Source organism: Falco punctatus (assembly GCF_963210335.1).
Source record: "Falco punctatus genome assembly, chromosome: 7".
Taxonomy (NCBI): domain Eukaryota; kingdom Metazoa; phylum Chordata; class Aves; order Falconiformes; family Falconidae; genus Falco; species Falco punctatus.
In genome coordinates this window covers 6,244,484-6,264,062 of record NC_137587.1, presented here as the reverse complement: position 1 = coordinate 6,264,062, position 19,579 = coordinate 6,244,484, and the positions used below count along the sequence as shown (strand labels likewise).

The window sequence follows — 19,579 nt, the reverse complement described above, 5'->3', positions numbered from 1 at the left end:
CTTCCTCTTTTGAATTCAAGACTTCTGACTTATCAGAATATACAGCACATATACAACTTAAATTTCACAGCAAAAATGTGGATATGCTGCTTCATCTTAACATTTATTTAAGTATTCCCATAGTTCAAACAAAACATGACATCCCGTTTCAACTGATAAAATAAAAAGAAAAAATAATAAACCACTTCTACAAAGTTAGCCAGTGTATAGACTTCCTTATTTTACAAAACAAAAAGGTAGGAACACGTTACAAAATAACCATCAAACCAACCAATGTCAATAGTGCAAAGAATGAATTGCAAGTACGGGAGAGAGGGAGGGTGGGTAGGACGGATGGGAGGATGGGTGGATGCACGGATGGATGGGTGGATGGATGGATGGGTGGGTGGGTGGACGGGTGGGTGGACGGGTGGGTGGATGGGTGGGTGGATGGATGGGTGGGTGGGTGGATGGGTGGATGGCTGGCTGAACAAAACAGGAAGGCTAGGAAGAGCTATGCCTGTTACCACGCAAACTGTCGTATCTTGGACAACCCATGACCTAGATTTCGCTTTAGTGGCAGCAGAGAGCAAGTCCTTCACCAATAAGTGATCTCTGTGTGCTGCAAATTCTTGTGCTGGCCAGTTCTGGAGATGAATACAGCTGTAAACAAGAGCTGCTAAGAGTCACTGAAAGGCATTTTGCACCCTCTGGAACAGAGGTGAGCTACCAAGGACTTGATTGGTTTGTGTGCACTCAAGGGCCAAGGAAATTATGGAGAATTTCATGCAAGCAAAAAAGTACCTCCAGGCTGAGCTTTGTACACCTTTTCCTCTTGCCTTCATGCTTTTTTTGCGTGCAATTGCTCTCTATTCTGGTAGGTGAATGATCAAGAAGGAGCTTTAGCAGCTACAAAGTCACGTAGACAGGTAGATCAGCAGGTCTTGGAAGTCCTGTCAAGTAAACATGTCAGCCAGCAACCCACCAGAAAAGGTAAGTTATTTCCCCAAGTGTTTCTTATGATACTGCTATATCTGTCTCCTTCATAATATAACTAAATTTGAGTCTAAATAAAATAAAGGAGAAAATACCCATCAGTCAGTTACAGTACTTCTCAGCTGGATTTGCCCATTTTGCTAGCAGTGTCCATAGTTAAAGGCATTCACTAAAATAAAGCTCAGCTGCCCAGAGATATTATCTTTACCCCTAGCGATCAAAGACTGTTTATTTTTCCAGGCAAAATTCCCTGCAATGCCTCAAGTCTTACCACAGTACAAAAATGAAACAAAACCATAATGAGAAATAGAAAGAAGGCTGAAAGTGGGAATAGCTTCAGGGAGTAAATGTATGCTTACCTTGAGGGCGCATTTACTGCATGGAGTACTTAAGTACTACAAAGCTTTCAAATAAGCCAAAGGACAGTGATTAAATCTTTCTCAAAAGGAGTATTAAAAGGAAACTATTCAAAGATATTTTTCCCCAAGATAAAATAAAAATCATCCCCACTACCGGCATAGCTTGTATCTAAATCACTTCTGCTACTCTAAAACTGACAAACCTCTCAAGCTCTTTTCCCCTCACTCCCATCAACAGTCTAAATTACTACACAACTCCTATGGATAAAGAGTATATGGTTCGTGTGTGTAACACTGAAAAACTGGCATTGTTTAACCAGGCAAGGACAGTGGAAGCCTCAAAAAGGGCACTTAGGATCCCAGTGTTCAAAATGCTCAGCGCTTGTAATGGTGCTGGGCTGAAAAAAGAATTCAGTGGTGACACCTAGTGATACCAACACAAGATTTCCTAAAGATTTCGGTTGTTAGTGCTCTTTTGACAAATCAAACTACTTACTCTAGTGCTTCAATAGGAAATAAGATCTTTTGAAACTCTGGCTGAGGTATTCATCCTAAAGTCTTAAAAATTCAGTGGCAGATACATTAGAAAAATATTCTCCAGAGATCAGGATGGATTGAAATAGCTTTTTTTATAAACCAGAACACTTTTCCAGTTTTGTCTGCGTAACTCCATGAGGACTGGAGGAGATACATCGGTCATACACCTAACTACATAAGACAGATCAGAGTCAAGCCCATACTCTTTCTTTCATTCATTAACTTTGAATAAAAAAAAAAAAAAATCAGTGATGAAGAGATAAACAAATCAGGTAAATCCAGAAACCTCCAATATGTTAATCTTTCAGTTTCTGGGGCATGAGATTTTCTGTGGCTGGAGTTATGACAGAGACTGAACAATTCAAGAATTAACAGAAATGGAAAATTATATTCCTTTGATTTTCTCCCATCTTTAAGGAGTACAACATTTTTTTGTTTGCTATTACTTAGTTGTGTTTTCAAGAGCTGGGGGCAACAGGCAGAGAAATTCAGACACTGAGCCTGCAGACCAGAGGAGGAAAGCTCCCGACTGTTTCTTTCACAAAACATTCTCATGCTTCCTCAGCAACACCTCAGCACTCCTTCAGCTTGGTTTTGTTGGATTTCTTGCTGGTCCTTTTCAGAAACTGTACACTAGGAGCCGCAGTGAAAAAAAGGAAAAACATCCTGAAGTTCTTTGAATGCCTTTGAAGAGTGAATTTTGTAGAAAGGAGTTGCTATGCAACTCATCGCAGCCCGCCTGTGACAGAGCTGAGAATCAGCCCCACGCTCCCATGTATTTCACAACCTATACAAGTTATCCTTTAATAAATAAGTCTTTGCACTTGATCAGTAATTTTAATCCACTGATCTCAAAATGCTTTATAAAAGATAACGGCACGTCTCCATTTACAAGGAGACGTTGCAAATGCTTAGTACTAACTGGTGCGCTCCAAGGAGCTCCCTGGGCTTCAGTAGGACTACCTGCAGGAGAATGTTACGTGCTTATTAAGAAGTCCTAGAAGGACCAAGACTTTACATATTTACAGTGGCATGCTTGTGTAAATACATATCATTAGGTTGACATGAGCCTGAAATTCAGGTGTATATAAAAAGGCATTCATAAGTTCCCTATAATTTGTTTTAAATTCTACCACTACCAGTTTTAGACTCGATGTAATTAAGCTCATGTTTTATTTGGGATTTTAATTTTGTAGTTCTTTTTATAGGAGTCACAGTAAAACTAGCAAATCGAGAGTGTATTAATTCTCTGTTATATGAAATGTAAAATAGAATAAATTTATAAATTTATTAAAAAGTTTTCATTTTAATTCATTATGATTTAAAATTACATTGTCAAGGCTTCCAAATGTGTGATTTTAAAGTCAGCAGTAACCTTTCAAAAGGTAAATGGTTTAATAATTATTTTTTTTTTTACATTTAGAATTACCTTGAGACAAAATATTACACAAGCCATGGAAACAGCTACAAAAAATGGGTACCTTGAACACTGCTATCTCTGAAAATATACATGAATGAGAGATTCTTGCCTTCTGCATTTTTATTTAGAAAGAAGTTTTAAGACTTGCTGTTACTTTCAGCTAAGTGGAGATAAAAGAATCTCCATGATGGGAGCTGTTAATTTATGAAAGGAGATTTTGGGTCCCAGTTAGTGGGGGTTTTATAAACATACAAGTTACCTATATTGGAGGTTCAAGATAGAACATGAAAGTAATATTGTGCTGGACAGAATTCCAAGGATTTTCAGGAAGGCAAGCACACATTGTCTGTTAAAATAACCACGTTCTGACATTTTCAGTAAACACCCACCTTACCCATCCAAGAAAAGATATTAAAAAAACAAACCCAAAACCAAACCCCAATGCTTTTCCCTTAAATACCTTTCTAGGCAGGCATGGTCTGATCTTAGCAAAGTCCCTCCCGCATCACCTCTATTGTAACACACATTCCCTGTTACTAGCAGCCGTAACCATGTTCAGACAAGATAACAAAACAGCCCAGACTAACAAAGAAAAACTTTAAGAAATTCCAGAGGCTTTCTTGTAACTTGTGCAGACCCCACGAAAATGTGCACAACGACCTGCTGTTGTTCAGGGGATGAGACAGGAGGGGGTGAACAGAACAGCTACATGATTAACTGTCCTGTCTGTAGTTCATCTGCTTGACCATTTACTATGTTTAAGACGCAGAATTTGTTGATTCTCCAGAATAATGCTCAGAGTTTTCACTCTGTTGTCCACTTCAGAAATGACACTTTATATCATTTTTCACTCCGTGCTCCCTGGGTTTTATTTGGCAGTTCAGAAGGAGGTGAATCTGCCACTGACCAAATCAACAGGCTTACAAAAAAACTGCTCAGCATAGGAGGGCAAAATTGTAAATGAGATAAAGGCTGCTTTCTGGTTTGGCTGTGGTGGTGGCCAGACCATACTTCAGTGCAGAACCTAGATGAAGAGGCAGAAAAGGCAGGCTTGACTGTAGTACGAGTCATTCTGTCTATACCCCAACTGTACTTAAATAGTTCCAGCAAAAGCCCACGTGTTCGCTCCAAACAAACCACTGATGAGCTTCTTCTCAGAGTATGGATCATCACAAGGAAAAATAACACTCTTCAGAGCATTATTTTAATAGTAGTATTCCATACTTTTAAAAAGAAAAATACCAAAACCCTGCAAGTCCTTTCTTCCAGGTCTGTTAATTTGACCACCCCTCTTGGGACTTGCAGACTGATCTTCCTTCACTGCGTGGCACACTCATTGACATTTGCGGTATCTTCTCCCTTCAGATCCTCATTCAAGCTTTTTTTGTGCTCTATTTCGACCTGGCAGAGGAAAAAGAGGGAGAACATTTGTAATGAGAAAGGAAAACAAAAGAATACAAATATTCCTTAGTGGCGGTTCATGTCCTGCTCAGGTGAAGAAACTCTTGGTAAACTGAGAGGGTTGTGAAGAGAAATAGACTGATGAGGAAAAGCTGGATTTTATTTACTGTAAATGTTTTCAGTCTAATCCAAACAGTATTACAATTCAACTGTGTCATGACATCATTTCCAAAAGAGATAATATGCAGAGTACTGGTCTCACAGGATTTTATATTCATTACCATCCCCAGCTGTACCCTGAATCCAAACCCAGAACCAAATCTGCAGAGAGTAGGTGGCTTCCTAAGTGACAGCAGCACACCAGCCTCAATTTTAAACTCTGCAGACTGATGTATGAGGCAGAGATATTTAATTTTGAAAGTGCACATAGAATCATAGAAGATCTCGAGTTGGAAGGGACCCATGAGGATCATCGAATCCAACTCCCTGCCCCTCGCAGGACTGCCTAACGCTAACCCAAACATCGGCACACTCCCTGCCATCCTCGGGCTACAGGTGCCAATTAGTACCGGGACAGGGCCAAGGGGATCGACGTTTGTGTTCTAAATGTCAACATCTCTGAAAACTCAGGGATAATCCAATATTTAATCCTTAAAAGGGATACTTAGGAAGATCAAATACCATCTCCAGGCAAATAAGAGACTAATCACAATTACCATTAAAAATATTTGCCACGACAATCTTCCCACTATGTCTCACCATTGCTCTTAAAGAAGGCAGGTAGGATGCCAATTTCTCTGCTGAGTGATCAGCTAACATGCAGATTTTGGCGTACTGAAATTCTTGGCAGGTGTATACGTAGTGCATTTCCCCATCTGCTCCTCTCTTCAGGGCAGGCAGGAAGAAGAAATATTTAAGCAGAGAAATAATGTGAACCTTTTGTTTGCTGTAGCGCTGCCACTGTAGCTGCTGTGAAGGGCAGCAAAACTCCCTGTTCACACTCTTGCTGTACCAGCTAACCCCCAGTAGCTGCCTGGCGGTACGTTCCTCCACAAAGCGACTGCAAACAAGCTTATTCCATCTTTGCTGAGGGATAATTCACTGCTTGTTTGCCAAATGAATCAATAGGCTGCACACGGGTAGCTACTGCACAGAGCTTGGCAGGTGCTAAATTCCCACTTCAGCTGCCCGTGGTATTTTATTTGTCTGCCCACACTTTTTTCAAGACAATGAAGTATGCAAAGTCACCACGGTGACTGCCACGTGCTCAGTTTTACCTTGTAACTATAATGTGCTGAATAGTTGACCCACTTCCTCACGTCGGTCTTGTCCTCAACAGAGATGGAGCGAACAGTGGCTTTGGACGCAGAAGTGGTGGGCATGTCAAATTCCACATCTACATAGCGGACAAAACTGGAAGGCACTTCCCGGTCAGAGCCAAGCTCTAGGTGACAGAAGAAGCAGTGAGGATGGCCAGAAGCTGGAAAAAGAGAGCAAACAGGCCTGAAAGTTGCATTGGACGGGTCAGAAAACACAATATCCAGGTGGAAGCAACATCACAAAACTGCAAGAAGCCGAGAAACTGCCTGGGTGAGCTAGTTCACAGCCAGTGACAATATCTTACCTGTTCCAGTGCTGTTGGGAGTTTCCAGAGGAATTAAGCAAACTGCAAATCACTCTAGTTTGCTTTTAGGGCGTGACAATACAAGGTGTAAATTAAGCATATTAGGCTAAAGGTATTTCCCCTCTTCTCATTCCCCCAGTGTATGTAACATGTACGTACATTGTGGCACATCCTTCTGAAATGTCATATGATAGTAAGGAAAGGTGGAATTTGGCAGGTATTTCACATTTACTTGAAACTGTTAGCCCTGTTCTTACCAAAAGAAAATATACTGCATAAGGTTAAATAACTTTCCTGGGTTCAAAAAGTAAATTTGTGGACAGCTTAGCCTTATTCCTTACTCTAACCTATGACAAGGTGGCTAGTCACTAAAGATGCAAGGTGAGGAAGTGATCACGTTTAGTGCTGCCTTCTGTAAGTGATAACCTTTATTATTTTTTCCCCCATGTTTTGCTTGACGGCAGTGATGTTTAAAAATTAAAGTAGCGACTGCTACTCAGGCTAGGTCGGTTTTATTTCTGACTGCTGCGAGCTCCCTAAGCTCTTGAGTAAGTAATTTCAGGTCTGCACCTTAGCTTCTCTGCCTGTAAAATGAGGATGAAATCCTTCAAAGCCACATTGAGCTTTCTGGTTGAAGGGATCCTGATCTAAGTGTGTGTAAATGAAAGTCATGTACAAATAAATGAACGAATCCTTGTCTGCCACTATTATAGGCTCTAGGATTTCTGATTGCTTGGGAATTGCTGTTCATTGGGAAAATTCTTCTCCATGCAGCCCAGCAGGGTGTAAAGGACAGAGAGAAGGAAGGCAAAAGGCAGACAGAGTAAGAATTGGGTGGCGAAAGCCCAGAAGTTCTCCCTGGCAAGAAGAGGAAAATACCACCTGCAAAGGACCTGCAAGCCCGAGTCTTGAAAAGGAAGACAGCTCCTCATCCAGAGCTTAGCCCAAAAGTCAGCCTTGGTGTGCTGAAGCTTGAAAAGCAAGATGTGGGATTTTGAGATATTACTTGTCCCAACAAGATGAAACTCAGCAGTCTTTGGATGGCTTAGGGATCGGAGCATCCCAGTTAACCTTTGAAATAGAACTGAAAAAAAAATTCAACTCGGTGTAAATCTGGGTAAAAAATTCATCTGGAGTCAGCCTCATATTTCCAAACAGTGTATCCAGAGTTCATAAACTCATGCCTGTGCAGCAAATCCAACGAGAAACTACACAGTTCAGCAGAGACTGCAGAGATATGCAGTGCCGCAGCTGGAGCCAAGTTATGAATGAGTGGGTGCACTATCAAGCAGATATAAAAGCTCAAGTTCTGCAAGCACTAAAATACATCACCTGCTTTTCATCAGGATTAGTTATCCCAAGCAAAGTGCTGATTCAGTTGCCCTCATTCTAGAGCCAGCTGGGACCTTTCTCTGACAGCGCCTCCCAGCTTTTCATACCTGCAGCATACCTTTTCCAGATTAAAAGCAGCGGTGCACAGCAGACCTTTGAGATGATCCCACCCACCGTGGGCTAGCAGCAGCCCCATGTGGCTCTCTGGGAGATCCTTGTGTCCTCCAGCACCGCAGGGCTCTTGCTTCTGCCCAGTGCTTGAGCTTGGCTGTGGTGGGCACACCTGTGGTGGCAGTGCACTTCAGCCTCTGCCATGGGACACTCGGGTGCCACTGCCCATACCTGGGAATCTCTGTTCTCTGGTACTGCGTTATGAAGATGCCTAAAAATTTCATTCCTGCCTCAGAAATTCTGTGTACAGCACTAAGAACTGGCAACCAACTCCCAGTCTCAGGCTCCCCATCCACTCCTCTCTCTTCCCTCACCCTGTACCAGTCTCAGCAGACCCCTCCTTGTAACCCTTCCTGCTCATCTGCTTTGCCCTGCTTTTCCTTGTCTCTGGCTTGCCATGGGTTGCTCCCTCCTTCAGGCTGCCTGGGTTGCAGCAGAGGCGCACAGCAGCCCAGGAGAGGCAGCTCTCTGCTCTGGCGCAAGCCATGGCCACAGCTACAAAAAGTTCAGTTTGCGCCGCTACACCCCTGAGCTGGCGTGTGCCCGGTGCTTTTGGGATGGACGCATGTGAAGGTACCGCTGGGAAGTGTTGAACTGGGCTTCAGCACACTGCGACAGGTGCTTTGGAGAGCTGAGCTTTTAAACTCTGCATAATTTCAACTGGACACATGGAATCAGCAACCACTCTTCTAACACAGCCGAATATTGGTGGACATTCACCCAAACCTGGTGGATATTCAGGCTCAAAAAAAAAAGGGGGTAGAGGGGAGGTAAAGGGGAAAAAAGCAAAAAAAAAAAAAATTAAAAAATTAATGTAATGCAACTAAGAAAGCAACTTCAATACTTTAATTTCTTCTAGTAGGAGCACCCACTGACAGAAAACACCATGTACAACACTAAAAAAAAAAAGGAAGTTATTAATTTAAACCAGGTCAAGCGTGCTAGGCAACAAGGTGAACTGATTAAAAAGTAACTCCTGCACCGAAGCTATAGCGAAAATACCAAACACATCAGTGTTCATTAGTGTCCTGAGCGTGAGGCGCACAAGGCACAACTTCCACAGACTTTCTGTTTGTTCAACAGGCCCATGCAGAGCTCTTTCCCTGACGGACAGGTACACTTTTTAGTAAAATCCGGATGAAATCAACAGACTGCTTTTGTTTTGCATCTCTTGCTTCCTTGAGCTACTGACATTTCATTCAGACAATCGAGGTTCTGATAATAAAATTCATATATATGCACAGGTTACCGTGATTGGAGGGAATGTGTTCCAAACGACTCTGATGTCTCAACATGTTTGCATTAACTGATTTAATTTACTTCAGAAAGTATACCAGGCAGCATGCCTGGGATCCACAGCCAAACTAGAGCAAAGGTCAAATATCCCGATCCGAGGCTCTGCATAGAGGCTACATCCCTGCATCGCTGGGAGAGCGTTTTCCCACGACCGAAGACCGGGTGGATGTTTTCCTAATATTCTGCTGGTGGATTTAAAAAACCCCACCACAAACATGTGGAGCCCAGCCATCTGCAGCTGAAGCTCTGCAGAGCCTGTAAATAGGCTTTCTTCCTCAGCTGCTTTGATCATGTTAATGGTGAATATGAGAAGGGTAATAAAGTTTAGCGTGCCATTTGGGAAAGGATTTCAGCAATGTGCTCACTAGAACCCAGTCCGTATTTTTTTCTCAGATCAAATCATAGAGTACACACAGTCCTTCATGTGTCATATGTTTCTCAATGTCCAGTCATCAGCAGACACTTTGGCTACAAAATAACGCAGACAAGGCTGATAACAAGTTCCTACAGCAAGAGTGCCAAGGGCCCCATCCCACTAGAAAGCACAAAGAGAAAACGTATGGATAAGACAAGGAGGCTGCTGAAATAATTCTTAACCATTTGGGTGCTACAGCCTGACTGTAAGCAGTGAGCTCGGGGGGGACCGGCTCTCCGGCCCTGTGGGGCTGTGGTACCGGCTGTCAGGGCGGACCGCAGGCAGGGCTGATGGAGAGGCAGCGCGATGCCGCTACCTCTCTCCTGCTCCGGAGTCCCGGGCACCAGAGCAGTTCATTAGCAGACCAGGCATTTACAGAGGACCCAGAATGCTCTTAGGGGTCAGTCGCAGGTGCCACAGCAAGACAGTGTGAAGTGCCAGTCAAGGGACTATTTTTATGCTTGGTGGGATTCCCTCCCTCTCACATAGCTCATGTGTCCTGGCCAAGACAGTGCTTGCAAGGCCCTTCCTTTCCCTGAAATTACATCTGCCCTGACCGGAGGGGTGAGGACACTCTCTTCCTCTCAGGATGTAAACAAATACTAATTGCCCTGTGTTCTGCACGGTGACACTGATGGATAGATGCTCTGTGGCAGGGCTCCAAGAGCACCAAGTCTGTCATCTGTTTCCCCCTGACACAGGGTATATATGATAAAGCCTCATACTGGGAGACACAAGACCAAGGAAACAAGAGATATGGACCAGCATTGCCCTCAAAGTAGCAGTGGGTAAGACAGCATCACCTCGCAGGAGGCAGCAGAGCCAGTTCTGCCTCTTCTCCTGGTTTGCTATTGGCTTATTCCGTGATTGTGTTAAAGTCTGGGGGCTTTCATTTCCCCAGCTGTAAAGTCTATATGGTATACTGAGATCTTTGGAGAGAAGATGCCACAGAAGGCCCAATTTCACAGCATCTTGTTCTCAAAGCTTGTGCAGATGGCACAGTGAGATTTTCCTCACAAGCATCTTATTGCTCATAAACAGCTTGAGGTTAATTTTTCATTGTGATAATTTCTCTTGAGTTCCCAAGCTCTCTCCTCCTATGCCCTGCACTACAGAAAACACAGAGCCTTCGCTTTTGTTGCTGGTATCTCTCCAAATTTGTAACCTGTGGTGTAAGCTGGCGTCCTTAGGCTGAAATGTGATCCAAAAGATTAGAAGACTTGGATCTCGGTTTTGCTGACACTATAGCTCAAATTCAGGAAAAACGTATGTCCTTAGAAAGTGCCAAATCTGGTACAACACTGAACTTTCCTTCAGGGAACACCGAATACAGAAACCCTCCCAGTCACCCAGCTGCAGTATTACTACAGCATTAATCCTAAAAAGTCCATCTCATCTGTAAAAAGCTAGTCTAGATCAGAGGAATCAAGAAGTAGAATTCACTATGAATAAAAATAAACCTGAGTTGTCCAGCTTTATTGCACACCGTGGATGAAAGGCAGGAAGTGGAATGACTGGCAGCGATGGCCAAAGGGAACAGTAGCTTGCCCATATTATTTGAATGTTTAATTATGAACATGTTAGTAGAAATACAAAGACCTGTGGGTTTTATGTTGGTATTCTCTCTTCAGGTTTAAGCTGTATTTACCTGTCTGCACCGATTACGGTAACATAGCCAGAAACTGGAATTTAGAAATTTATCTTTTTTTTAATGGTTGCACAGTATGTTGTCCTCTTCCCATTCCAGACACTTTATAGGCATTAGCCGTGGTATATGCATTGAAATATACAGCACTGGCCCAGTACGCTTGGCAATCCGTGGAAAAGAAATCACATGTGCTAGAACTATAGCGACTTATCTGGTCCTGTCCATCAGCCCCGTAGCGTAGTATCTTGCTTTTGTAAGTTAGCTGAAAAAGCCCCACCTCCAGTAGCAGTGCTAAGCACACAGAGAAGTCTGATGCCCAAGTCCCGTAATGTAAAAGCAGAGACAGAAGGCATATTTTTGCATCTGGAAAACCTAAACCTGTTTTTATGACTAGCAATGTTGTAGGATACGTAAAATTCCTGCAACGAAGGGTCAAGTAAATGCTTATGCATTTGGGATGCTACAGAGGATGCTTTATCCCTCCCCATGTAAACCTAGTATTCCCTATCTTCCCAAATACATAACTCCTTTTAGTTTACTCCTGCAGAAATGGAATGCACCACTCACCTGAGTTTTTGTCAGGCAGTCGGTTTATCCTCCATACGATGGAATTAAAGGCATGCTCATATTTGGCAGTTCCCAAAGTGACTCTCATTACTGGCTCAGAACCAGACAGACCGGTTGATCCAAAAGTGGCCCCCTTGTTCACCTTGGCTTTCAAAGATTTCTCCCCCAGGACGCTCTCCCTGCGGAAGTTCTTCACCCATTCGTTTGGCACTGGGTAGCGGATCATCACATTTTCACAAGGGACCTGAGTTAAAGGGTCACGGTTGGAAGAGAACCCAGTGGACATCATCAGCCAGCTCTGCACCTCCACCTCAGCACCATTGATGCTGGCAGCTGTCCTCAGGGTAAAAGGCAAAGTTTTCTCAGCAAAGACAGTTCTGAATCGCATCAGTTCAAACCGGCAGGCATCCAAGGGGTTGAACAGGATAATACGGGAGTTATTAAACATATCCTCATCCACACATGAATGGAACCGACAGCTGTATAATTTAATCCACTTAGTGGTAGTAGTGGGCATGATATCCTGCCTTGCAACTATTTCATTCCCTTTGATCAGGATATCATTAAGGCCCAGTCTGCATTCTGCCAGGCCCGAAAGGAAGCTCAGAACATAGATATGGGTCAGCACACTGTGCTGGAGAATCACACTGTCTCCTTTGGCCAAGATGCCATGAAACTCATCCCTGACATCAACCGTGATTTCTTCTTCTTGATAGTTTAGTCCCACTGTGCTCAGATCTGTTGATGAGGCTGGCAAGTTCATCAGTGTGTCTTGCACAGCATTGATGAAGCTAAGGAAGTCTTCGTAATCTGTAGTCCCGAGCTTGATAATTTGCTCTCTCTCTGCTGTGTGAGTAATGGCTGGCTTGGGCTGATACTTCCTTTTCTCCTTGTAGGTTGTGCGGTCCAACCGCACACTGTGTATCCTTCCACTCTCATCATAGTTCTGGAGTTTGCGCTCTGAAATCTCATGATTGATTTCAAGTTTGAATTCTCGGAAAGGTTTCTCCAGTCCCTTCTCATAAAAAAGCTGTATACATCCACTGTCGGTCAGCTTGACGTAAATTGGTCCCCAGTGCCTGGATGACATAATATTCTTCTTCTCTGGGATCCTGAGCATCATTGGCCAGCCATCCTTTGGCTGAGCTGGTGACAGGTTAAATAAGGCTGCATCCAGATCATACGGCATCATGGGGTCATCATCAGGCAAGGTAGGGCTGCTCACATGATCTGGGTCTCCAATCTGGAGTTGCTTGAGCTGCTCCACAGCATCTGTGTGGGTTACACTTTTGCCTGCCTCATGGAAACTGATGGTATCAGGCTCTTGGTGGAGAATAATGAGAGAGTCTCTTTGGCTTTTGCCTGGAGCGCTGGAGACAGAGGAGCTTTTGGAACGCCTGTCTCGCTCCTCAAAGAATGAGCTGAAAGGATTGATGGGTGAGGGTTGGACATCTCGCAGAGATTCATCTAGGAAGGGATTAGTAGCACTCCATGGTGGTGTTTCAACAGAAGGCAACTTGGTTAAGGAGGAGAGATCTAGTTTTTGAATTTTGGAGAGGTCCCCCAATGTGCTTTTAGGACGTTCTCTTTTAAAGGATGTAGTGAGGTTAAAGTTAACATCTGGCGTCTGTGTTTCTGCAGGTGGGGTGTCTGTCTTCAAGGGAGAAAGGTTCTGTGGTGAAAAACTGACTTCATTGTCATCAAAAGTCACCCAGCTGGGAAAGCGAACTGTGGTTGGGGTAGATGAATGCCCATTCATGGAGGTGTTGTTCAGCTGCCAGTTGACAGCCTCCATATCTATCTCTTCATCTTCCTGGAGAGACGAGGAATTGTCTTTAAAAAAAGAGGGGAGGGGAGGAAATTTCAGCTATTTATTCTGATGTTACCTAGTACTCTCCACAAAAAGAAAACCACAGTCTGCACAATAGTTTTGCATGCTCATGAAAGGCCTATTCATATGCTGGCCAAGAAAGATAGTCAAAAGACTTGGCTAAAATGCTGAAGAGTCTGGCAAGAATTAATGAAGAAATAGACAGCTGAACACAGAAAAGGAATGCAGGAAGAAATACAAAAGGAATGACAGCAATGATTGTATTGCTCTCATTCCAACATAATGACCTAAAAAAGAAATTTAGCCCACATGTTGCAGTGATTTGTTAAAACTTCCCTCTCTAAACTTTCAGGCTGCATTTCTTCTCTCCACTTATCTTCTGCCACTTGCCTGTTTTGTTCCCTCTTACTCTTGTTCTCATATTTTTTTCCCTTTCTGTCCCCATACCCGTTGCTCTAGAGAAGAATCTAGTAGGGAGAGGGAATGAACACTGAGGAAAAGCACTTCTCCACTCTGTCCCCACATACTCGTCTGAACATTTGTTGTTACCACAAAAGCACGTGGGGATATGGCAAAGGCACCATAAAAGGTGCCTAGGGGGCATTTTTGCCCAGGATGTGTTCAGCAAAGAGACTCTGGCTTACTCAGTGGGAAAAAGTCTGCCAGTTCTGGGATGTCTCTGAAAAATCTCTCGGAGAAGCTGTGATCTAGGGATGGACATTAGGATAAGGAAAAAAATATATTTGCCTTGTATTGTGGAAGCTGTCCTCACCCTCTGTCAGGACATGGCACCTTTGACCACTATTTTCCCAGTCTCATGCTATGCCAAGACACTTCCCAGTAGCCTGCATCATACTGTGCTATTTCAATCCCATCTCTTTCTGGAGGAGATAGCTGCAGTGGTAATAAGGTGTTTTCCAAAATGAGCATAAATTCTCACAGTTCAGAAACTAAAAGGTTTTCTTCCCATTTTCTTCCCACTGGGTTAATGAATCAGAGTGCTCTTTAAAACGAGCAGCCAGCATGAAATTATACTTTGCAGCTGCACAACGGGTTGGCTCTGCATATGGTACAGTAGTGCTAGCATCTGTGCCTTTTGCTTCTGACAGACATATAGATCCTGTGTTTTACACAAGTCAGTGTTCTTCAGTACAAGCAGAAAAGTGAGTGTAAAATGTAGCACATTGCTATGGCTGCACACCTGTGGTTTCAGCATATTTTACAATATTAACAATAACAACCTATTTAAGTCATTATTTCACTTGCCACCAGCTACCCAAAAAGATGAGCTTGATTTCTGTTCCTTCTCAACCATAATAGACAATTTGAATTTTTATTCCAGTTACCATTTAGAATATGTAATAGGGAATATTCATGTTAGCCAAAGTCTTGCCATTAGCTCATTATAATGTCTCGGGCAACTTGATTTTCTGGGCCTCTCTTCCCAGCTGTATGGAAGTTCACCCAACCTTTTGATCTAAGGACAAAACACATCATGCAAGCTCTAAGGGTTATTACAATTGAGAGTTATATATGAAGCAGAATGATACCAATTTGTTTTTCAAGCCACAATAATAACAAAGCAATAACAAGAACAGACAGCTTTTACAGACTATTAATGCATTTCAAAGTGTATTTCCAAAGCAGTGGCCCTATCTCAATCTCTCAGATTTTCTTCTCTACCCTGCTTTTTCACTCCTGGCCTTGCACAACGCCTCTCTGTAGTCCCTGCTACTGGTTGCACCACTGGGTATGTAGTGGTGGGTCTTTTACCTATTAAGTTTTGCCACAAGACTATAAATAGATTTGTGGGGGGAAAAAAACAAGCCAACATATTATCATCCACAACCACACCCTAAGTGAGAAAGTAATAAAAAACCCACCAGGAATAATCTGGCATTCTGATCCTCAGGTCCACACCAATACCTCCTATCATGCCTTTCCAGTACTTTGGTCAGCAAGCATGTAGTCCTTTGAGGCAAAGCAAAGGCAATGAAAAGATGTGGCAAAAGTCCCTGTTTTTATGGTATTTCTGGGAAAACATTACCCGTTTCTTTCAGGACTTCTAAAAGTCCTGTTTTTACCATAAAGGTTTCTTAGGAAAGACCACCTCTTGTCTGCTTGCAATTATAATGTCACCCTTTCCTGTCTCTTAGCTTTTGAATTGCAGAAACTAAAGGTGGTTCCACAAATAAAGTATTAACAGTTCTGATAAATTTGAGAGAGGCAGATGAAAAGACCTCCTTGAGAGTCCATATGAAAAACACACAGAAATCCCTTGAAAAATTTCTTTCTAAATTGAACAAGTTTTGTAAAATGAATTGCTTTTTTGATCCAGATGCCCAGAAATATAGCAGAAGCATTAAGAGAAGATGGTTTCATATATGTAATAATTTGTGTGCCTTTATTTTCTAGAAAATATCAATAAAGTGTTACTTGATTTGATATGTGGAAGTGTCAAACCTGTGAAGTGAAATAATCTTTCTTTTCCAAACTATAATCAAAAGTAAATTCTTCTGCTGCCAAAGAACCATATGGCTGAGTTTACAATTGTTAGAAGAATACAGAGGTGGTTCTAGAAAAGACAATGTTGTAGCTTTGTCTGTAAGAGAATGACTAATAGCAGGAAGGATAAAAATAACAATATGGTAATGCAGCTAAGCATACAAAGAAAGCTCCTGAGAACTAGATGAAATAGTGTGTGTATCCCAAGAGAAATATTGGAACCTCTGCTGTGAAGGCAAATACAGCATGGTGAAAAATCTTGATGTTGCTAGAGGATGGCTTAGACAATTACTTCGGGGTTTTCCTTCCTTGACTTTTGAGGAGTTCCTGGACATGGGTGACAAAGTCTAAAATATAAATGTCCTCCAATTTGGCAGCATCCCAGTAGGCCTGGGAGAAGATACCTAAGAAAGGGATCCCCTAGATGAACTTCTTGCAGCCACAAGGGTTTTCAACAGCTTGCTGGTGGGGTGTGGACAGTCTTCAACCCAGAGTGACTCCTGACAGAGAAAGACTAGATCTGCATAAAAAAAGGAAGAAGTGATCAACACAAAGCTCTTGGGTTTTTTTTCCCCTTCTTGACCGACTGACTTTGCTTTCTGAAGCAAATGACTTTGATAGGTGTGTACTTTGCAAAATTAAAATATCTTTTAATTGCCTGACCTTTCCAGCTTCCAACCTGACAGGTTGCTCCAGCCAGCTACAAAACACAGGAGCTGATTTACCAAGGAGCTGAAGGGGACAGTAGCTCTGTCTTCTTTCCCAGTGCCACCAGCAACCTGAGCTCTGGGGCAAGCAGCTTCAGGCTGCCCACACAACTATGCACCTGCATTCATTGCCCCACGTAAGTGGTGCCTGCAACCAGCACTGGCCATACTTTGCTACATACATGCCTGAACATCATTACGAAGCCATTAAAGAATTTGCAAACGTAAGTCCTCAGTGAACAATAAAATGCCAACCTGCACTGTAAGGTTATTTTTTGTCCACAGGCCTCTTAATGTTTTGTTGGCTTTGCAAGTATTCAGCAGCAAAATGGTTAATCATTTCAGTATGATAAATTGGAGAACACCATTGTTATAATGGATGTAGAACATCTCGCTGTGACCGGCCTCTTGTGACTTAGTACAAGGAAAGGCATTTGTTCTCTTTCTTGTATTGTCTTTTAATTCTTCTATTTAAACTATTTTGGCCAAACCCACCAGGTAGTGAGGATAACAGTTATCGCCTCCACATGCTTCCTGAGTCCCTGTGCTATCAATCAGTGTGTGGAGACATTAAGGGAATACCTGGAAGTGCCCACTCCCAGCCTGCAGGACACCTTCCTCCCATGAGCTTCAGAGCAGACTTTGCAGACAGAAGAGGCAATCGCCTTGCCTCCTTGCAAGAGGACTACGGGAAGGGGCTGGAAAGCCCCACACCACTTGACCACCAACACCGGACCAGCTGAAACATAGATTTGTAACCACTCCTACAGATTTTGAGTGTCTCTGCAAGATCCGAGCTGTGGAAGAGAAGACTGCTCACACAGTCCTTGCCCTCTACTCCTGCTGCTGAACACACCATACAAAAATTTAACAGCAGTCTGGTTCTCCAGCATGCTGAACTGTTAATACAGAAGTTACATTTTTAACTTCATACTTTATGGCACAGCTAAGAGACATTTCAAAATCATCACAAAGTAACCAGCAGGAGAAGCTGCAAGATGAAAGACTCAAGTCGGAGACCTGTTCTCTATGGTTCCCTTTCTTAATCCTTCTCCTTCCGCTTGACAAAGTTCTCTGATCATGTTGAATGGATTCATCCTTCGATTACTTTTCAGTTCATCATACTCTGCCATATTCTATCACTACATCTCTTTGAACCTGGGTGCCTAAATGTAAATCTGTGGCCTGATTATCCCAAATCTGCACTACTAGTCTGTTCCCAGCAGCAGGTTAATGACTCCTTAAATACGATGCCTGTTGCTTGGTTAACTATTGCAAATTCATCACAAGTCCCAAAAGAAGTTTAATTGTCAAAAGAAGTTAAATCATCTCAAGTTACAAAGTAGTTCTATCACAAAGCTTCCAGCTCTATTTAAAACACAATGAATTTCATCTATGTTCAATTAATTTATCCCCACGAGTCTCTAATCTTTATAAGAACACCTATATTTCATTTTAAATGTGAGCCATCATGCAGATACTAAACTGACGATGAAATATGAGCAAATTATGACTCAGCCCCTCACTGCTAGATTGCAGCAGCCCTCATACTGCAAGAGAACTGTTGAAAAGGACTGTCCTCCATGTACTATCTTAAACGACTCCACAAGTTTTTGTGGACTTCGTCGTTGATGTTTTGACATTTTCTTATTATTCTACATCTACAGAAACATATGTATTCAGGGGAAGGTAGAACTACTGTATTTCACACATTCATGCTTATCGTGCTTCACTGCCCTGAATTATTTGCTTTGTGTCTCCTTCACTCACGCTGCCTCTTGCTGCTTGGAGAGGGGAGAGAACGTCTTCCCAGCAACTAAGCCTGACCGAACCATACCAAACTGGTATCAGGCTACCCATAAGAACAGTGGTAGTTGCAGTGGGAAGTCTCATCGCAGCCAGCTATGTACGATGCTATTTGAGTGCCCTTTTTTGTCTCACTTGTTTTCCTCTCCTCTGTTTATCTTTATTCAACTGGAGAAACTAACTAAATGATGACTGAAATTCAATCAGAGCCCTGTCATTACTCCTTGGGTAAAGAAAATGTTAAAGATATCAAAATTAGTTTAAAAGTTAGAAATAATTTCCTGCATGACTTAGTTTAAAATATTTTTATTGTGTTATGTTTATTGAGTCATTAAAACTCTGGCTCATAAAAAAAATTCAGATGTGGTATGGAATAACTGAAACGGTATTTCAGCAACTGTAATCTATGTGCAGTTAATTCCCCTTTTTCTTGCACAGATCTTATGCTGTCTGCTCTTGGCTGTAACTAGTTTTATAAAAGTTTCTTACTGTTCTGCAGTCTGTATTGTGCAGTAGGCTGGGTAATCAGAATGGATCTGGCTAGTCTTAAAACAAACCCAAGCATCTGTAACTCACCTCATGCAAAGAACTGGTGAATTAAGATTCCTACAACAGATACCTGTATTCAGAAAATGTGCTTTCCAAATATACTGCTTAGGTTTTAGTCAGTAAACACTTAGAAATTAGTGTACTAATAGCCTTCGACAAAATAACAGTCAAGAACAAACACACAACCTATCCAGGAATCACCAAAACATTGCAGCAAAGATACACACACACACACGCACACATATATATGTATACATATAAAAATAGCTTTGAAAGGTAAGTGCCTGGGTCTCCAATTAATACCAATTTATTATTTGACAGTAAATTCCAAATTAGGCATAGTTCATGCAAGTCATGGACAAGGCTGTTAGTGTCTTAAAGAAACTGTTACATCTTCACATCAGGTAGGAATTACATAGCAGTAAGTTAGAGGCAA

General features: G+C 42.4%; 1 protein-coding gene and 1 long non-coding RNA gene across 7 annotated transcripts in view; one reads left to right on the top strand and one right to left on the bottom strand.

Moving 5' to 3' along the window:
* Window positions 1-82: 82 nt before the first annotated feature.
* STON2 (stonin 2) overlaps window positions 83-19,579 on the bottom strand; it is a 79,390-nt gene continuing 59,893 nt past the window's right edge. For all 6 annotated transcript variants that reach the window (XM_080395223.1, XM_080395225.1, XM_080395226.1 and 3 more), the window contains 3 exons: window positions 11,746-13,578; window positions 5,970-6,172; window positions 83-4,692 (listed from right to left, as the gene is read on the bottom strand). In XM_080395223.1, coding sequence (XP_080251349.1) covers window positions 4,609-4,692; window positions 5,970-6,172; window positions 11,746-13,578 — 2,120 coding nt within the window. In that variant the 3' untranslated portion in view covers window positions 83-4,608. The remainder of the gene's footprint in view (window positions 4,693-5,969; window positions 6,173-11,745; window positions 13,579-19,579) is intronic.
* LOC308067056 lies at window positions 6,166-9,067 on the top strand. Its single transcript, XR_013929431.1, has 2 exons — window positions 6,166-6,282; window positions 7,091-9,067. It is a non-coding gene; the product is annotated as an uncharacterized lncRNA (long non-coding RNA).